This window comes from Vitis vinifera, chromosome 14 (assembly GCF_030704535.1).
Source record: "Vitis vinifera cultivar Pinot Noir 40024 chromosome 14, ASM3070453v1".
Taxonomy (NCBI): Eukaryota; Viridiplantae; Streptophyta; class Magnoliopsida; order Vitales; family Vitaceae; genus Vitis; species Vitis vinifera.
The window spans coordinates 9,847,535-9,869,260 of NC_081818.1; the positions used below are offsets into that span (position 1 = coordinate 9,847,535).

At 37.6% G+C, this 21,726-nt stretch overlaps 1 protein-coding gene across 1 annotated transcript in view; it reads right to left on the reverse strand.

Annotated features, from left to right (window-relative positions):
• Window positions 1-1,592: 1,592 nt before the first annotated feature.
• Window positions 1,593-21,726, reverse strand: part of LOC100258649 (serine/threonine-protein phosphatase PP1) — a 43,667-nt gene continuing 23,533 nt past the window's right edge. Inside the window, exon 4 of the mRNA XM_010661932.3 lies at window positions 1,593-1,940. Within this exon, the coding sequence (XP_010660234.1) occupies window positions 1,917-1,940 (24 nt within the window). The 3' untranslated portion in view covers window positions 1,593-1,916. The remainder of the gene's footprint in view (window positions 1,941-21,726) is intronic.

Sequence of the window (21,726 nt, forward strand, 5' to 3'; positions counted from 1 at the left end):
GTTAAATATAACTATAATTAGTTCAAAATTTATTTATTTTTAAATCATTAATTTTTCTTTTATATATTAAAGAGTTAAATTAAGCGAAAATGGGTTTGATATAACATATAAAAATAATGTATTAAGTTTAAATCTATTTTTTATTTTTAGATAAATTAAGCTAATATGTAATTATGTACTTTATTTTGCTTTGAAAAAATATTATCTTATGATAAATGTTTATTATAGTCTAGATCTTTTTATAAGTAATTTCAAACTTTTCTTCTTGTAACAAAATTATTAATTTAATTTTTCTAATAATACAAATATTTAGATATTATTTGTATTCTTTTCTCACGGAAAAAATATTGGTTTGCTATAATTTTTCCCTTTTATAATGAATTTTTATTTTTATGTGGTGTATTATAAAAAATACTATCAAAATCACTTTCACTATTCTCATAAAAACATTACAAACAAAAGCACTATAGATTAAAAGTATTTTATTGAGAATTACCATCAAACGGGTGATTAAGAATGTGTTGGATACTATTTTTAGTGAAAGTAATCTCTTTGAAAGCGTTTTTAGAAGAATCACTTATCAAATGTTTCCTAAAAAACACTACCAGTAATTTTTTAATACTACAAGTGATTTTTCAAATTTTAAAAATTGTTTCCAAAATTTTGCCAAACACCTATTTTTTATTTATTTTTTTCCAAAAAGACTTTATGTGTTAAAAGTACTTCCTAAAATCACTATCAAACGGACTCCAAATGCTTTTCAAAACAAATTGTCAACTTTAGCCATGCTGATAAACTAAAACTAACAAATTCTTTGTTAAATAGACCTAAATTTAATTAAGTGTTCTAACTTCAATCCAACCCAATTTGATCATATGCACAATCAACCAATTTGTACCAACCTGATCAAATTTGAATATATATAAACGTAATAAAATGAAATCCAATTTCAATCCAAGTTCAGAAAAATGGGTAGAATTGGGGTTTTATTGGACAACTTAGGTTGAGAACAGAGCTTCACTCAAATGCGCATCAAGTTAGATTGAACTCGGTTGATTCTTGAAGTGGCAAGAGAAAACAAAAGACAGATTAAAAAACAATTAGTCTTTCTTAAAAAAGCCAGTGAATGAGGTCATTCAGTTTGGAAATCTTCGGCCAAACATCCAGCAAACAAACATTGATATTTTATCATATGTAAAGGACCAAACCATGGAAAGTTCAGCCATTGAAGAACATGGAAGCCACAGTTGTAATAGCAGCAGCTAATTATCAGTTTGATGTGATGATTTTTCAAACTTTTTGTAATAATTGATGAAAACAGCCGCTACTGTAAATTTCAGCAGAAACTCGGATTAATCATGACAGGGAAACCATTAAATTTCTATAATATATTCAGAAATGTCCTGAGAATTCCTCCAAAGTTCCTGCACTGAAGGATTAGGGAGCTCAGATTCATGAGAAAATTCAAAAAAGTCGTTAGAGGCTTTATATCTGGGCATCCATAGTCTAAATTACGGAAAGATTTCCAGAAAAAACAACCACAAAATGTAAACTCTACCGACTCGGTTTTGTCGTCCCAGAACTGACAAGAATTGGCAATAATGTTTTTGACCTTCTTCATAGTCTTGGAGCAAAGATGAATCAAAGGCACACTGCGATTGTTCATAGAAACAGCTTAAGCAACCATTAGTGTACAAGAAACGAAGAGATTACAGCCTTCTTTCTTCAAACCCAACTTTATATCAAGGAGAATAAAACTTTTGCATTAGCTTTCTGATATTTCCTTTCATAATTTATACACTTCCATCAATTATCTGTAATTAAATGGACCTCGAGTGCCCTTTTGCAGCTAGTTTGGCAATGTCCACGAACCAATTGTTGAATGGCAGCTCCTGTATCCCACCAAAATCAAATTCTCATACTTTTGCACCGAGGAAGGACTACAAGAATGAAAAGAAAGGTCAGCAAAGAATGCTATAGGCGAGGTCATAGATGCATATATGTATACAATTTATATAGGTACACATTAATGTAATATCATGTATATAATCCAATTATAACTTGTGACATAAGAGAGAGAAAAAATCAGGTTCATGCTTGTGTATTATTTTCAATTATACTCTTAAAGTTCTAACCTCTCCGCATTTTTATTGCCTTAATTTATTGAGTCCACGAGCAAGCCAAAAGAGACTATCCATGATTTGTTTGTCCACAAACATGTCTATCTCTTCATGTGTATGGGGACACATGAGAGAAGGTGTTAGAGAGAATGATATACATTATGAACCTAAATCCTAACAACTTAAGATTCTATGAAAATTGATTGTTCAACATGGTATGAAGGCAAGTTCAAAACCCTAACTCCTAGTTCCAAAACTAATTTCAATTGGACATTGCCCTTTGCTCATTTTGTTACTCAAGTTACTTCAATCTATCATTTGGTTAAATGACTTCTAATGATAGTCTCCTTATCGGAAATCAAACTCAAGACAATATTTGATATCCATTTGCTATGATAAAATTAAATGAATCCAATAATCCACTATAGTCTAAAGTTGTGAAATATATCTTAAAACAAAGGACATGTTATAATTTTTTTCCGATGGTATTGAATTCAAAAAGTTTGTTGCAGAAGCAACGATGTGACCATGGAAGAAGCAAGGTTGAAGAAGGGGTCTCTTGTTGGAAGTTGTTTTGATGTGGAATCGAAGTCCTTTTAAATCTTTTTTGAGTAAATTAAAGGTAAGTCAGTGGGGAAGATTGTTGAGAGGAGTGGGGGTTTTTCCTCTTGGATCAGATTTGGGGAGAGGGGTCTTTCTTGGCTCCTTGAGTGGGTGGAAGATTGCTGTGAAGGGAAGTTTAGGGAGCCTTTCAGAAGGTTGTGGAATAAAGGGGGAAAGGGCTACAAGTTGGAGTTGCACTGCAACAAAACTGAAAGGTTTTTGTAGTGCCCAGCTGTGTGCGTAGAGGAAAAAAGGTTTTCTTTAGTTCTCCCAAAAGGAAAGGCTCCCCAAGGGGGTTGGAAGATTCTTGCTACAAGTCTTAGGAGCATTAGAGTAGTCCCTGTATCTTGACCTTTGGAGGAGTCAAAGGAGCCGATCAGGTGTTGGGAGGAAAAGAGAGGTGACAACCTATCTAAGTTTGCTTCCTTTGCAGAGGTGCTGAACAGAGATAAGAGGGAGTTGGGCAATGATGTGTGGATAGAAAGTGAGTCAGGGGAGGTTTAAGTAATTTGGGGTTCCTCAAGAAGTGCCTGGTGGGAAGGTGGGATGGTTCTTCAGACCGATTGCCAGCTCTGGACGTGATGAATTTCTGCGCTCATCAATCTTGGCGTTTGAAAGGGGGTTTGAAGTTGTCTTTGGTAGGTGGCAATCTCATTTTATTTGAGTTTGAATCTGTTTCCAAGGTTGAAAGAGTTTCGATTTTGGCGTCTAGCTTGCTTAAGGGAATAAGTTTGTAGCTTGACTGGTGGGAGCCGGAGGTTGGGTGCTTCAGAGAAGGCGCTTGCATTAGTGTAGTGTGGGTAAGGGTGATGGGTCTACCAGTGCATCTGTGGGGAAAAGAGTTCCTTAAAGGGTGGGTTATGCCTGTGGAGGTTTTATGCTGATGGACATGGAGACAGAGGAGAGGTGTCGCCTAAAAAGGTGCCTACTCGGTTATTGGTTGTGGAAAGAGATGCTGTCCTTGTCGTCCGCTTGTGGGAATTTCCGCCACAGTTGTGGATGTCGGTTTCTAAGAGGAATTACAAAAGCCAAATGATAGGGATAACAAGGAGGGATGCTCGCGCACAACTAGGAGAGTGGAGGGGAAAGAAGGGAGGCGTGATGCGGTAGACTTGCAGGCCAGAGCATTTGTCTAGCCGGCTTTGGGAGTTGTGCCCGGTCGCAGTGTGCAAGTTTTGGAGGATTGTAGCAGTCAAAGTTGGTCAATAATTTGGGTGGGGCCTTTTTTGGGCCCCCTTGTGGGTTGCTGGGCTGGAGGGCTTTCATTAATGTGAATGATGGTGAGGCCCCTTCTTTCTTAGGCCGACCCAAATCCCCCTCTTTAAGTTTGTGCAAAGGGAATCAGTATTGGCTTCATAAGTCTAGGCCACTTGAAACCCAACCCATGTCTTTTGAAACATTGAGTATTAGTTTCATTTTAAGGGTACCTTTTGTTGGCGACACTTCTTCCTCATTAGAGCTCTTCAACAATTTTCTCCTAAAGGCAGCGGAGCAAGGGTCGGCAAGGTGGGTTTTGGGGGTTAATGAAGCCCTTTTGGCTAAAGCAATAGGCTTCGAAGGTAGGCCCACCCTTTCGACTCCTTCTTCATCTCCGGTTGGGCCTCCCACTGTCATTGATGGATCAACAGGTAAGACAAAGGCGATGCCTCCCTTGGAGACTCTTTCTTCTGGCTCTCAGTCGCTCTGAATGTTGCTCCAAGATGGAAGGTTGTTAAATCTTATTGGAAGTGAAGAAAAAGGTCCTTCGGGTACTTGTTGGTGGGTAGGGATGAGGATCTTGAAGTCAACAAAGCCTTGGAGGCTTGTTGCTTGTCACAGGGGGAGGAGCTTAGCTCTGCAAGTCTTCCTAGTAAGTTTGCAAAGTTCAGTAGTTTTTTGGGGTTGCAAGTGGTGGGGTTTGAAAAGGAAATTAATTCCCTTTTGAGGAAAATGGAATCAAGAAAAGGACATGAGGTTAAAGTCTCAAGGGGAAGTAGGAAATTTTCGTCTACTTGTCTGGAGAGGGAAATCTGAAAGCTTGAATGCTCGGTGAATTACAATTGTTCTCCCCTCTCAGTTAGGGGGAAGGGCGGGGAGCAATAGGGTTTGAGTTCTTTCGCTATGAGGTCGTTGTCTTCACTCACAACTTGTTTATTGGTTTTTGGTTACAGAAGGGCTCTCAGATGGCTTCTTATCCATCCAGCATTTTACCTAGGTTTCTAAGGTGTTAGGGTTGGCTGCTATTGCGTGGTTTGTTTTTGCTCTACCCTTTTCTCTTGCTAGCATTTAGGTCTTTTTTGTATAATTTGTGTGTAGTTAGTTGTGTCTTTTGCTAGCGCTCTTTAATATATTCTCCTATTTACCCATCAAAAGGCAATAAATTTTTTCTGATGATCCTCCTCCTAGTGATCCAATAGACATGAACAATGGCATAAGGAGAAATCAATGTTCATGACCTGATTATGGAATAGCATGATGGCATAGGGAGAAATCAATAATCATGACCTAATTATAGAATAGCATGAAACCTAGTATCAATGTTATTGGTATGCTCTTTGACACTGCCAAATGAATTTAGGAAATATTATGGGAAAGGTGCTCGTAAGATAAAAATATTTCAAGGATTTAAGATATGCAAGTATTTATTCTAGCACAGATTTTATTAGTGAATATTATGGTCAAACAAGGTATGTGAGAGAAACTCAATGTGTATCACTATCATCCTATCATTAATGATATTGACTGTTACAAAAGCAACAAGAAGAATTCAGAGTAGTAAAGTTTCTCTCTAGTCTATGTCTAAGGTATTCTTGTGCTAAGATTAATACCCTCTTTCGTTAACAGTTACCTATCCTGAGTAGTGTCTACTCTTGCCTTCAACATGTTAATCTAGATTCTTTTGTGGAGTATTCTTCTATGGAAAACAAAGAAGTTGCAGCTATTGTTACTTCAACTAGTCATGAGAAAGGTGAATCTACAAAGCAAGTTAGAGGCTGAGATCTAGAGGGAGGACATGGTACATGTTGAAGATATAGATATCATGACCACTATGGTAAAATTATTCATATGTCAGAGAAATGTCAGATTTAAGTTTGGTCAAACTGTTTAGGCAAAGTCAGGTGGTTTGTGACAAAGTGGAGCTCTTTCGAGCCCATGGTTTCCTCCTTTAGTAATGTTATACTCCTATCATGCTTACACAAGAAGAGTATACTTGTCTAGTTTCACAGAGACTGCTAATTTGGCTCACTGAGGTGCCACAATTGCTTTATTTTCTGCTACCTTCCATTCTCCTTAGATTATAAATTTGAGAGCCTCTTCTCACATGACAAGTAAATCTTTTGGTTTTTTTGACCTCTCTAATTTTTCCATGCATTCATCTGTTATCCTGACTAATGGTTCTAAATCCTAAGTGCTGCAAGAAGGAACTGACTGTCCTGCCCGTAACTTCTCATTGTCCCCTATATCACATGTCTCTAACTTTCCTATGAATCTTTTATCTGTAAGCAAATTAACCAAGTCTCCTAGTTGTTCTGTAGAATTCTTCCCTTCCTATTCTGTACTTCAGGATCTCTCCACGAAGAAGGCAATTGGTGGAGGGCGTAAAGCCAATGAAGTTTATCACCGTATTGGCCCACCTCTTGCTCCAATTGCTCTACATACTTCTATTTCTTCCACCCAATGATTGTATTGATTGGATCACACTCCACTTAACATTCTTTAACTTATGAGATTTCCAGTTATATCAAAATCCTAGTTGCAGTGTCATACCTATGAGTTAGGCAAACATCATAGGTCTACTTTTCATGCTAGAGTCAACAAGAGGAGTTCTAGTCCTCTTTCATCTTGTTCATTCAGACATTTAGGGTCCATGTCATGCTCCTAATGTTTTAAGATTTAAGGATCCCCTAAGTTTTGTTAATAATTATTCAAGAGTCATTTAGTTATTTTTCTTTAAAGATAGATCAGAACTTGGTTTTGTAGTTCAGTCCTTGTTTCATGAAATAAAAACTCAGTTTGGCATGCCTATTAAAACATTTTGTTTTGATAATCCTTTGGAAGTCTTATATTTTTCTGTTTCCAATTTTTGTGAGAATAATGGGATTATTTATCAGACATCTTGCTATGACACTCCAAAGCAAAATGGAGCGGCAAAGAGAAGAAATAGACACCTTTTGAAAGTTGCCCTTTTACTGCTTTTTCATATGCAAGTTCCAAAAAGATTTTGGGGCAATGTTGTCCTTACTGCTTGTTTTCTCATTAATCCTCTCCCATCCAATGCCCTTAATAATCAATCCCCATTTTGCTATTTTATATCTATATCTTTCTTTGTTTTTTGTTTTATTTATTTATTTATTTATTTGGTTTTTGCTTTTTGTTTCTTTTCCTTCCTTTTCTTCATGAATATTTGCATGTGTTGCTTTATGCATTATGTGGCTACAAGTTCAAATACGCTTTCTCTTTGGACCACAAAGTGCATCTTCCTTGGGTATTCCAAACTCAAAAAAGGATACAAATGTTTTGATCCCACTTTAGGTAGATACTTAATTAGTGCAGATGCAACAATTTTTTTAGTGTCCCTTGGTTTTTCTGTTAAGAGGGTTGACTCCTGATACACAACTCTTGTTTTCACCTTCAGATCCTCCTCTTTTCATTATTCCTATACCTAAACTGGTTGTGTCATCAGCTCCCACTGTTCACGTGTCTAAGAAACTTTTGAAGCCTATACAAGAAGGAAAGTGGCCACGATTGAGATTACTCCGCTAGTGGAGCAACCCACCATTATAACAGAGGTTTATCTCCTATAACTAATCCTTTGACTTAATTTGATCCATCTCCTCGCCATTGCTCTTTGAACAGGTAATAGAACTGCTAGTCAGTATACTCTTTCTTTTTTTTCTTTTTTTATCAGAAACAAAATAGATGTATTAATAGAGAAAAGAAACATGAGAAGGATGAGAAATCCTCCCCATGAAATACAAGTCTGATCAAAAGAACTTAATAAACCTCCACTAACCAAAGAAGGTTATACAAGAGGTACAAAAGGCCGCTTGATCGAAATAACTAAGTAAACCTCCACTAAACCAAGGAGGGCTATACAAAAGAAACAAAAGGCCTATACAAGTAAAAGAATCTTGACCCTATAAACCCAACCCTAGGGTGTACATAACGGAAGCCATCCAAGCTAGATTACACTCAGAAAGAGACATAAAAATGAAGTTGATCCCACATCATCTCTGGTATTTTTCAAATGTCCTCAAAAACCCTAGCATTTCTCTCTCTCCACACAATCCACAACAAAGAGAGACATGCGATCCTCCAAAGGGTCTTACCTCTAATAGAATTCCCAAAACACTTGAGGAAATCACCAACATATCACAAATACTACTAAGCTGAACCCACTCCATCCCAAACCTTGATTTTGCCCATTTTTCTTGTCTTTTCTCAATCTTTTATTTTGTCTTTATCGGCTATTGCCATTCTTAAGACTTATTAGGGGCCTTTCTCTCATCATGGTTGGAAAGTTGCTATAAAAAGGGGAGATGACTACTTCATGTAATTGTGGCACATGGGATTTAACTACTTTAAAAAAGGGGAAAAAAATTGTTGGTTGCAGGTGAATTTTTGCCATTAAACACCATGTAAATGATGCTATTGAAAGGTTAAAAGCACAACTACTTTGAAACTTTTTCACCGGTGGCTAGACTCAATTTAATATGCTTGTTAATTTCATTGGTTATTCATTTTGATTGGCATTTATCCTAACTTAATGTCAAAATTGCATTTTTATACAATGATATACAAGAAATCATTTTTTTTTTCCTTTTGATGGCCAAATGAGATTATATTAAAAGTGCCAAACAAAAAAGGGGCGCACACCTAGAATACAAGAAGTATATATCTAAAAGGCAAAAAGAAACAACAAACAACCACAACCACATTCTAATTACTTTGAACACAACCACCTAGGCTTGTTGCTCAAGTGGAGTTAAGAAAGGTGTGTAAGTTGAAGAAAGTCATATATGGGCTGAAACACTCCCCTTGGGCATCTTTAGATAAGCTTTGTAGAGTACTAGTCTCTCTTGGCTTTTCTAGATGCCATTAAGATCATCTAATCTTTGTGAAGAATACAATTAAGTACATTGGTTCTAATTATTCATGTTGACGGTATACTCATGTATGGCAATACTTTGAGTGTGATTGAAGAGTTAAAAACACAGTTGAATAATACATTTTAAACTAAAAAAACTGGGGTTGCTTAGATATTTCTTGGCCATTGAAGTTGCTCTTATTGGTTTTGTCTCAAAAGAAAATATATGTAAGATTTATTAAGACTAGTATGTTATGATCTAAACCTATAAATACACCTATGAATCCTAATGTGACAAGGTAGCTTGTGTAGATTATGTTGATACAAGAAGAATAGATGTCTCATTGGAAAACTCAAGTATTAGACTATGACTTATCCTAATATTACCTTTGTTATAGGTTATCAGTCAATATAAGGAGAGTCCTCAAGAAGTGCACTGGGATGCCTTTAGTTGCATTCTTAGATATCTAAAAGGGATAGTTTGAATGGGTATTTTATATAAGAAGAGCACTAAACTTAACATTTTCAATTATTCATCTGCTGAGTAGGTTGGTTCTAAATCTAACAAGAGATCTACTAGTGGGTATTGGTATTGTACTTTTGTGGAAGGGTATATGATAACATGGAAAAGCAAGAAGCAAAATGTTGTGGCCAAATATAGCACTAAGGCTGAGGTAGAGTATCATGCTATGGCCCGTGTTGCTTGTAAGCTCATGTGAATAAAAAACCTTATCAAGGAATTACATGTTGAAACTAAGAAGCCTACGATTATGTTTTGTGATAATCAAGTCACTAAAAGTATTGCAAGTAATCTTATGTTTCATGAGCACACTAAACATATTGAGGCGGATTGTCATTTCATTTGGAAAATAATGATGATAAGTTATTTGAGTGTCAGGATTATTATAGGGGTGTTTTAGTTTATTATTTTCTAATTAATTAAAAAAAAAAAAGGGAGAGGCACATTACTTCACTCATTCCTTGTTCTTTAACAGCACTAATGCAGAAAACCCTTGCAGATTAGTCACATTGTCAAGGCTTCTATCTCCCATTGTTTCATCCTTATCATTTATTTTCCTTATGGATTGCAAAGACATGTATATTATGCACACACCCATGTAGACAAGAACATCCACAATCAGCCACATTAAAGTCCTTTTCCGATCAATTTTCCGCTCACAAAACCATGATGGCAAATTAAGAGTTCAGGAGTGCAACCAGAGAATATACTCAATCAATATTCTGAAAAGTTCAAGAATGAAATTTTGGTGGGGGAAGTTTCCTTACATGTTTGAATTTATAAAAAGGACAACAGTAAGTTATTTGGAATAATAAAGTAGTTTCACAAATAAATCCAGAACCATTTGAATAGCTAAATGAGATTTCATCTAGCTAATTGCAGGCATGTGCCAAACTATCACCCATAAAAACTAGGAATTTTGATTATTTGGGACTCTAAAAAACTGCGTAGCGAGGAGGTGGTAATAGGTTCATTTTCGGTCTCAGTCAAGTTCACATTGGATGGATGCGAACCGTTATGGTTATCCGCAGTTTATGGGCCAAACAACACAGTACTTAGGAAGGATTTTTGGGTGAAGCTGTCAAACATTTTTGGACTTTCTTCCCTGTGTTGGTGTGTGGGTGGCGATTTCAATGTCACAAGGAGAAGTTTTTTAAAATTGAGAGGTTCTAGTTTAACCCCAAGCATGAAGGACTATGATAATTTTATAAGAGAATGTGAATTGATAGATTCACCTTTAAGGAGCGCACCATTCACTTGGTCAAACATGCAAGAGTATCCCGTATGCAAGAGATTAGATCGTTTTCTTTACTCTAATGAGTGGGAACAATTATTTGCTCAAAGTCTTCAAGAAGTTCTTCCTAGATGGACATCGGATCATTGGTCGATAGTCTTGGAAACCAATCCGTTCAAGTGGGGCCCAACACCATTTAGGTTTGAGAATATGTGGTTGCAACATCCTAATTTTAAGGAGCGCTTTGGAAGTTGGTGGAGAGAGCTTCAAGGAAATGGGTGGGAAGGTCACAAATTCATGAGGAAATTACAATTCGTTAAGGCCAAATTGAAAGAGTGGAATAAGGCTTCTTTTGGAGAGCTAAATGAAAGGGAAAAAAAAGTATCATGTTTGATTTAACTAACTTTGATACCATGGAGCAAGAAGGGGGTCTCTCCCCTAAACTTTTAGTCTAGAGAGCTTTAATAAAAGGGGAGTTAGAGGAGTTGATTTTGAGGGAAGAAATACATTGGAGACAAAAAGCTAGGGTGAAATGGGTTAAGGAAGGGGATTGTAACTCAAATTTTTTTCATAAAGTGGCTAATGGCAGGCGAAATAGGAAATATATCAAGGTGTTGGAGAATGAAAGAGGCCTAGTGTTGAATAATTCAAAGAGCATCAAAGAGGAGATCTTAAGGTATTTTGAAAAGCTCTACGCGAGCCCTTCTGAAGAGTCTTGGAGAGTTAAAGGATTAAATTGGTCCCCTATATCTGGAGAGAGTGCGTCTAGGTTGGAATCCCCTTTTACTGAAAAAGAGATTTCTAAGGCCATTTTTCAGTTGGATATGGATAAGGCACCGGGGCTTGATGGCTTTACCATTACAGTGTTTCAAGATTGTTGGGATGTGATCAAGGAGGATCTAGTGAGAGTGTTTGCAGAGTTTCACAGGAGCGGAATTATCAATCAAAGTACTAATGTTTCCTTCATAGTTTTGTTACCCAAAAAAAGCATGTCAAAGAAAATCTCAGACTATAGACCTATTAGCTTGATCACTAGTCTTTACAAGATAATAGCCAAAGTGTTAGCAGGGCGTCTAAGAGGGGTACTTCATGAAACTATCCATTCTACTCAAGGAGCTTTTGTTCAAGGGAGACGGATTTTGGATGCAGTTCTCATAGTCAATGAGATAGTGGATGAGAAAAGACGATCAAGGGAGGAAGGAGTTGTCTTCAAAATTGACTTTGAAAAGGCTTATAACCATGTGAGTTGGGATTTTTTGGATCATGTGTTGGAGAAGAAGGGGTTTAGTCCTAGATGGAGGAAATGGATGAGAGGCTGTTTGTCCTCAGTATCTTTTGCAGTTCTAGTGAATGGAAACGCTAAAGGGTGGGTTAAGGCATCTAGAGGTTTAAGACAAGGAAACCCTTTGTCCCCTTTTTTGTTCACTTTAGTTGTAGATGTATTGAGCAGGATGTTATTGAGAGCAGAGGAAAGAAATGCCTTGGAGGTTTCAGGGTGGGTAGGAACAGAACAAGGGTGTCCCATTTACAATTTGCAGATGATACCATTTTTTTTTCTAGCACTCGAGAAGAGGATATGCTGACCCTCAAGAGTGTTTTGCTAGTGTTTGGGCATATTTCTAGGTTGAAGGTTAACCTTGACAAAAGTAATATTTATGGCATTAATCTTGAACATAATCATCTCTCAAGGCTTGTGGCTTTTGGGATCCTGTGATTGAGAGGATCTCGAGAAGATTAGATGAGTGGCAAAAGGCATATTTATCTTTTGGAGGCAGGATAACTCTCATTCAATCTTGTCTCACCCATATGCCCTGTCACTTTCTATCCTTGTTTAAGATTCCCGCCTCAGTGGCAGCAAAAATTGAGAGATTGCAAAGAGATTTTTTATGGTCAGGGGTTGGGGAAGGCAAAAGAGATCATCTGGTTAGCTGGGATGTAGTGTGTAATCTGAAGGCAAAAGGGGGATTGGGATTTGGAAAGATTTCTATAAGGAATTTCGCTCTCTTAGGGAAATGGTTGTGGAGATATCCTAGGGAGGGTTCAGCTCTGTGGCATCAGGTCATTTTAAGCATTTATGGATCACATTCCAATGGTTGGGATGCCAACACTATAGTCAGATGATCACATCGTTGTCCTTGGAAGGCTATTGCACAAGTCTCCCAAGAGTTTTCCAAGTTTACTTGGTTTGTGGTAGGAGATGGGGAAAGAATTCAATTCTGGGAAGACTTCTGGTGGGGGGACCAACCTTTGGGGGTCCAATATCCAAGACTACTTAGAGTAGTCACGGATAAAAATACTTTTATTTCTTCAATTCTCGGCTCTACTCGCCCCTTCTCTTGGAACTTTAACTTTCGTCGTAACCTTTCCGATTCTGATATAGAAGATTTAGAATGCCTCATGCGGTCTCTTGATCGTCTACATTTATCACCTTCGGTTCCAGATATGAGATCCTGGTCTTTATCTCCTTCAGGATTTTTTACAGTCAAATCTTTCTTTCTTGCCTTATCCCAATTTTCTGGTTTGCCTCTAGTTTTCCCTACTAAGTTCGTCTCAAATTCTCAAGTCTCTTTCAAAGTCAAGTCCTTTGTTTGGTTAGTGGTACACAAGAAGGTAAACACTAATGACTTGCTACAGTTGAGAAGACCTTACAAAACACTTAGTCCCGACATTTGTAAGTTGTGCATGAAACATGGAGAAATAGTAGATCATCTTTTTCTCCATTGCTCTTTGATGACGGAGTTGTGGCACAGATTATTTCAGTTAGCAAAGACGGATTGGGTTATCCCAAGGAGCATCTTTAACATGCTATCTACCAATTTTAACAGTTTTGGATCTTCTAAGAGAGGGATTGTTTTATGGCAAGCTGCGTGCATCGCTTTAATTTGGGTGGTGTGGCGAGAAAGAGATGCAAGGATTTTTTAGGATAAAGCAAGGAATTCAGAGAACCTTTGAGATTCTATTCATTTCCTTACTTCTTTTTGGGCTTTTTGTTCTAAGGTTTTTAAGGGGATTCCCCTTAACGTGTTACAACTTGATTGATTAGCGGTGTGTAATCCCAATGGGTTGGCCTAACCTAGAGAGTTTGCCTGTTTTTACTTTGTATTTTCTTGTATTTGATTTCTTGTAGTTTTGTTTTTCTTTGGTGGGAGGATTCCTCATCCTTCTCTTGTACATCCTTTTTATCAATATATTCCTTTGTCGTTTCCTATCAAAAAAAAAAAAAAAAGCTAGAGAGCTAAAAAACACATGGCTATCCCTATGCTAAGTTATTAGCCAGAAAACAACAAAAAATTAACAATATTTATCGACATTACAAACTCATTTTATGGAATCAAAAATAACAAAAGATACCAATTTCATTTCTTGAGTTCAATGCAGTTAAGAAAAGTTATATAATGGTACAATAAGAAGGAAAATACACTACTCTGTAAATATTAAATTTTAAACAAACAGAAAAATCACTTAAATAAATCCAAGAAATAGAAATAGAGCTAAGAAGGTAACGACATCCTTAAAAAGTGTGCCTTGATATGAGCATAATAACAAACTGCAAAACCACTTGAATAAATCCTTGAAGAACGAGGGATTGGGAGAAGGGAATCAAATCCTGTAGGTTTGAAGCTACATTCAAAGAATCAGCGTTAAGACAATTAGTATGAGCTTCCATCTTCATAATGATACTGGTATTTTGTGGGAAGGACCTTTCATCCTTCTCTTGAACTTTACTATTATCAATATATATTTTGTTTATGATAAAATAAATAAATAAGGATACTGGCGTAGATTAAGAAATAGTTTTTAAAGGCCCTGAGGCTAAGGCTAGGCTCAAGGAAAATGCCTCAAGGCATAACCAATAGGCTCATAGCCCAACGTGTAGGGACGGTGTTAGACATTCACCTTAACACACTAAAAAAAGACTTCTCTTTGAAATATCGTTTCCAAGTCCCAATCAAATATAATCCTTGATGAATAGATGGGCTTAATACCATTTCTCATCTTTTCTTTTTCTTTCTTTTAATTGCTTTGTGGGCTTGAAATTCCTAAAACTTCACATCAATGACTTATTTTTAACATTAGATTTATTCCTAAATATTGAAGTAACACTCACCAAAAATAAGTTATGTTTGGATTTGATCAAATCAAAATATGAAAAATTGGCATTTCCATGAAAAGATTGAGTTGCAATGTAGTCCAAGTCAATTCTCACCAATCCAGTCCATGAAGACTAAAAATTTTGAAGAAAGCACTAATACTGCATTTGAAGAGGACTCATCCAAGTTGTTGGCCAAAGTGTTGGCCAATAGAATTAAGAAGGTGATGGGGAAAGTGATTTCGAGTCCCAAAATGCCTTTGTGGAGGATAGACAGATTTTGGATGCAGTTTTGATTGCAAACGAAGCTATGGACTCAAGGTTGAAAGACAATGTTAGAGGGGTGTTATGCAAGTTGGATATAGAGAAGGCTTATGATCATGTTAGTTGGAGCTTTTTGTTGGCAGTTCTTAAAAAGATGGGTTTTGGAGAGAGATGGATTAAGTGGATAGATTGGTGCATCTCTACAGTGAAATTCTCCGTTTTAATTAATGGTTCTCCATCCGATTTTTTTCAAAGCTCGAGGGGGTTGAGACAAGGAGATCCCCTCTCTCCTTACTTGTTTGTGATAGCCATGGAAGTGTTTAGTATTATGCTGAGAAGAGCTATTAGTGGGGGCCACTTATCTGGGTGGAGGGTGAGTGGTAGGAGGGGTAAGGGGTTGCAAATCTCGCATTTGTTATTCGCGGACGATACGTTGGTTTTTTGTGAGGAGTCTTCAGATCAGATGACTTATCTAAGTTGGCTCCTCATGTGGTTTGAGGCATGTTCGGGGTTGAGGATCAACTTAGAGAAGAGTGAGATGATCCCGGTGGGAAGGGTGCATAATATAAAGGGATTGGCCTTGGAGTTGGGTTGTAAAGTGGGTGTGCTTCCTTCTTGTTATCTAGGAATGCCTTTAGGGGCACCTTTCAATTCATTGGCTATGTGGGATGGGGTTGAAGAGCGTTTTTCGCAAAAGACTTGCTATGTGGAAGAGGCAGTATATATCTAAAGGGGGGAGACTCACCCTAATCAGAAGCACTCTTTCCAGTATGCCTATTTACTTTATGTCTCTCCTTTATTTGCCAAGAAAAGTGAGGTTGAGATTGGAGAAAATTTAGAGGGATTTTCTGTGGGATGGGGGAGCTCTCGCCCAAAAACCTCACCTTGTTAGATGGAACTTGGTTTGCTTGGAGAAAAGAAAAGGTGAGCTAGGTGTGAGAAATTTAGCTTTGATGAATAGTGCCCTTTTGTGCAAGTGGAATTGGAGGTATGCTAATGAGAGAGAGGCGTTGCGGAGGCGTGTAATTAGCCTCAAGTATGACAAAGAGGAGGGGGGATGGCATACTCGGGATGCGATGGGGAGAAACGGAGTTGGGCTCTGGAAAGCAATTAGGAAGAAGTGGGGGTTGTTAGATGGCAGGTTAGCTTACCATGTGGGTAATGGGCAAAGAGTGAGATTCTGGAAAGACAAGTGGTGCAGAGATGGGCCACTTTGTGAGTCATTCTCCTCTCTTTTCTCCATGTCCATGTCAAAGAATGTTTGGGTTTCTGAGGTTTGGAACCCCGTCGGTGATGGGGATGGTTGGACTCCCCTTTTTGCAAGGGCGTTTAATGATTGGGAGATTGATTTGGTGGAGCGTTTGTTGCAAAAGATTCATGCCTTCGGGGTTCAAAGGGAGGAGGAAGATAGAATGATCTGGACAGCTTCAAATGATGGTGCTTTCTCAGTTAAGTCTCTTTATTCTATGTTGGAGTGGGGGGGCTCTTCTAAGAGTGCCTCCAAAGGTAGCTTTCTTTGCTTGGGAGGCTTCCTGGGGTAAAGTATTAACTCAGGAGCAACTTCAAAGGAGGGGGTTCTCTTTGGCAAATAGGTGCTTTCTTTGTCTATCCAAAGCAGAAACGGTGGATCATCTCTTACTTCATTGTGTCAAGACGCGGGTCCTGTGGAACCTTCTTTTCTCCCTTTTTGGTGTATCTTGAACTCTTTCGTGTATAGTGAAGGCAACCCTTCTTGGATGGAATGGATGGTTTGTGGGGAAAAGGAGCAAGAGGGCTTGGCAAATGGCTCCTTTATGTATGTTTTGGTCAGTCTAGAAGGAGAGAAATAGACTAGCGTTTGGGAATGAGGAGCTCTCACTTCAAAGGTTGAAATATTCTTTTGTATGTAATCTTTGGTCTTGGGTCAGGGGTTCCTTAGTAAAGAGTCATTCTTCTCTTGTAAGTTTTGTAGACTGGATAGGCTCCTAGTTAGGGAAGGTGATGTGTATACTCCCTATATACTTCGAGGGCACTGGTTTTTGGTGTTTCCTCTATTCGATAAATATACTTTCTTTTTACATATCAAAAAAAAAAAAAAAAAAAAAGAGGACTCATCCAAGCTTCCCTTGAGCAACATTTCTAATGAGACCTTTCCAAATTATTTAATCCTTCCAAAATTCCTTTAAAGACGGTCTAAATTAATCATAAAATAAATTAAAACTAGATACAACTATAAATGTATCCGGAACCAAAAATATTTTTGGTTCTAATAATAACTAGTTGGGTCTTCGTTTAAATTGAGCTTCCAAAGATGAAAGTGAGCCAAATTAAGCTTTGATTGATAGAATTGCTGAAGTGCACATCAATTAATCGAGTAGTTTGATCTCAGTCTTTCTTTAAAAAGTTCTATTTTACAAGAAATATACTTGATACAGCCCCATCCAAGCTCAAGTTCATATCTTCTCACTAATTTGAGATTGAGGATTTATTTCTTAGAGATATTCCCTGAGATTTTAAGAGAAAATTCTTAAGAAAAATTAATCCTTTATCAAGAACCTGTTCATACAATGAAGTCATGTTCAATTCCTTTAATTGAAGTGTAGGTCAATTGTTCAATCAATGTTGATGAGATTTTGCTTCTATTAAGTGGTATAGAAGGCACTCCTCTAGTAGGTAGCAACAAGACTAGCAGTACCAATAACAGGCTACATCAATAGCTGAAACTTGCTTTCAGGAAGGGTAGGTAAGTCTGAGTTAGATGTCCTCCTTTTCCCAACATAAGCATTTTTGCAAAGTTCACCAGCCCACAGACAAAATAACACTTGCAGATAACAATCAGGCTTTAACAGGGACCAGGACCGGAGTATGAAACCTAATTCAAAAGAATTAGGGCTTGCTTTCTCAATTACATCTGTCAGTGATGATTCTTGTATCTCTTGCTCACTTTGATTGGACTCTGATAGCTTAGAAATGATATATAGCTACCAAGGTCCCAAAAAAACCACTTAGACGGCCTACCTATTTCTTTCCTAATCCATCACTTGCTCGCCCCTCTTTCATGAAAGATTGTCTCTCCCCTCCCGGAGGCTTTTACTCATAAGTCTATAACCAGTCACTAAGATGATTCCCATTCAAGCATTTTCATTCAACAGTCTATTAATACTGTCTTATTTTGTTTCAAATTCCTTTCTTTCCACTAGTTCTTACACAAGGTGATTTGGAGGAAGTAAACAACCTTTCAAAATCCACTCCTGAAGTCAAGTCCTTTGGTACTGGGATTGAAGTGAAGTTCTTTCAAGTTGCCCTTTGCCCCAATCCTTGCTTCCAACTTAGAAGTACCAACTGTAAATAGCTTTAGCATCTCTTGACAAGGAAACATCTTTAAAAATGTGCACGGAAGGTGCTCAACACCCCAGTAGTTGAATGGAATCACCTTGTGTTCCTATTCTAATCCTAATATAACCTTTTGCCATTTTCTGTTATGTAATGGGAATGCATCAAACCTGTGATTTTCACCAGTTGAAGCAGAAAGCTGATTAGAGCTTTCTTTGCTCCACAAACAGGGATATGATTGGAAGTTGTCATGAGTCAAGCAATTTATATAGTAGAGTCATGTCCTAATTCTTCAAAAGAATCAAATCCAGGAGTCATGCATACAAGTCAACTCAGCCAAGCTTAAAATCAGAATTATAAAGTCTGTTCCATGGATACTTTTTCACCAGTTAGCCCTATCTATTGGCTCCAATGATAAGCTCACATAGTCATAGATATAATAGTATTTGAATCCTTACTTCTATGGACCGATGATGGCTTACTTCTAAATCCATCAGACTTACATCTTCAAGTGTCTCAGTTTGTTAAACAATGTACTTCATCTTTTCCTTCTAGTAACAGCTAACAATAGCATAAGTAAATCATTTCAATGTATCATTAACCAACTAATATGTGATTTTAGCATTATTTTGCACTTGTAGACAATACTACCAGGTGGACAAGATTATTGATAAGAAATGTGCCTGGTTTTTTTTTTTTTTTTTTTTTTTGTTTTGTTTTTTTTTTGTTGTTGGTTAATCAGAGAAAACTTCATTGAAATGAATTAGAAATAAAAGTAAAACAAAAGATGAGAAATCATCCCAAAACTTAGAAGATCTTATCAAAAAAAAAAAGATAATATACAGTTTAACCAAGAAAACCAACATGATTTATTTTCCAATTTCAGCGCCATTTATGTCATGTTTTATATACAAATTAATGAAGAAAATATGACTTCTCTATAAACTAAAAAGGAAAAATGCAATATAGATATCTGTTTTGTTCCCACAGTTCCAAAAGTAAATTGGGAGAGTACATTCCATTAGTAGACTTAAAAGTCAAAATGATAATGTTATCAAAGTCTTGTCTACTACACCTCAATCATTGCAAAATTATCGAAGTCAAAATATATGAACTGAGAATAAGCAAGGACAGGATTTAAGAAATGGTGATGGGAAATCAATCCTAGTCCATGACTGGAGAATAGATTTCTAGGCAGCCAATAACCCCTAATGGGTTATGCTCACTGGTGAAGAGAATGATAATGGACATTAAACAATATGTATGATCATTGGGAAATCAATCCTTGTTGCAAATGTCATGGATGATTCTCCCAATCTCAATTGCTTGAGCCTAGCCTAGGTAGGCTATGCTCATTCCAACAGGGAGAAAGCTGTGAGCAAGTAGGGTGATACTGATGAATTCAGGGACACAACAAAGTTTCAGAATTTTCACTAGGTTTTATATAGCACTTAATCCAATTTTTGGTAGAATGTTGACATAAAAGTAATTCATTTACTAATAGTTGTATAGTTGGAGGAAAGTAAAGGAAGAGAATTGGTATGGAATTGAGAGGAGGAAGACAACAGTTTGAAGTAGAATCATAATCATTCAAGATTTTGATTTGAGCTAGTCAAAAGCAAGGTGGTTGGAAAGATTATAGAGAGGAGTTGAGGCTTCTGAAAATGGGTCAGATTTGGCAAGAAGAGTTTGTCAGTTATTGGAGGGGTGGAGGCCTGCTGTCTAAAAGAGGACCTGAAGCCTTTTAGGAAGAGCTGGATAGAGGATGGCAAGAATTATAAGTAGAGTTGCAGAGTAATGTTGCTAAGCGATTCCTATTTTGTTGTGTACTCAATGGAGGCAAAAAGGTCCTCCCTAGTCTTCCCATAAGGTAAGGGTGACTTCTCAAACCAAACCCCGTTCTTGCCTTCACTAAAGGCATGGGGTTTAGGTTTAACTTGTCTGCAAGGGAGCCTCCATTTAGCATTGCTAGGATGATCTCTCATATCGTTGAAGTTTGAAAAGGTCACCAAAGCAAACAAGGTTTTTTGAGAGGGGAGAATTTTTAAGAAAAAGAGGTTGTTTGACAAGTGGGTCCCTAAGGTAGGTTGTTTTAGAGGATCCATGCAAAGGAAGCTTGGGTGAGAATTGTGGGGCTGCTGATTTCCTTGTGGGATAGGGAGTTTTTTAAGTAGTTGGGATATATATATATATATATGGGGGTTTCATGGCAATAAATGAAGACACCATTTTTTTTTTTATGAGAAACAACAATGTAATCTATTAAATAAAGATTTAAAAAGTAGAAAAGAAGGATAAGAAATCCTCCCAAAAACAAAGAACTAAACAAATGGAACCTCCAAATTACTAAGTAAACCTATACACCATATGGAAAGTACACAAAACCACCTCTCCTTGCTAGCTCACATCTTTGGACCAACACACTGACAACCAATCATGTGGAACCATATTAAGGGGAATACCCTTAAAAGTTATGGTGCAAGAGGCCCAAAAGGAAGCAAGGAAATGAATGGTGTCCAAAACAACCTCTGAAGTCCTTGCCTTAGACTCAGAAATTCTAACATTTCTTTCCTGCCGCACAACCTAGATCAAAGCCAGACAAGTAGTTTGCCACAATACCAAGCCTTTATTGGAGCTTCCCAATCCCTTGTATGCAATGGTCATCATGTTACAAATACTCCTAAGAGAAATCCAGCCCAACTTAGTCGATCTAAATAATCTATGCCAATAAATGAAGACATGATGAAGCGGCGCAATTTGCAAAGGGTGAGAGTTTTGATTAAAACAAATGGAAGGAGGTTACCAAAAAGCTGTAGGTGGTGGTGTCTGTCTTGTTTTGTCATTCATTTGTGGTGAGAGGTCCCACCATGGCTTTCTCAAGTTAACCCAATGCCGCTTAAAAGGAGGCAAGAGGTTAGGGACGATGAAGTGGGTATGTCATGCATTGTGGAGACCATGGAGGCAGGGGGCCGACACGTTCTTTCGATGTGGGCCTCCCAATAACAGACAAGCCCTCTACCATTCATAGAAGCTTGCTAACACAAGCCCTAGCCATTGTGAAAAGGTGTTGCTTCATAAAGTCAATTGCGTAACGTGAGGAGTAAGGGTGGTTGCCATCACACAATAGAGAAGCTGGCTAATGTAAAGGCAACTTTGGTGAGACCTATTCCAATCAACAAAACTCTTATGCTAGAAGTGTCATGCTTCCCAAGTATGGCTCCTCCCTCTCCTTCCTTCTTAGGGTACAAGGTCTCTCTTCCTTCTCCTCTATCTAAAGGAAAGCATTTAGAAGAAAGGGTGGAGTGAGCAACTTAGAGTGCACTTTGTTAAACCCGATGGAGAGGCAAATGGGACTCTACACATGATTTTGATTGGTGGCACATCAATGGAGTCCATTGAAAACACCATGAGAAGCGTTAGTGATGTGGAAGCAAAGGAGTTGGAAGCGGGGACTATTGCAATAAAGGAATCTCCCCCTTGTTGTTCTGATAAGGATTTCCACGCTTCGTGGGATGC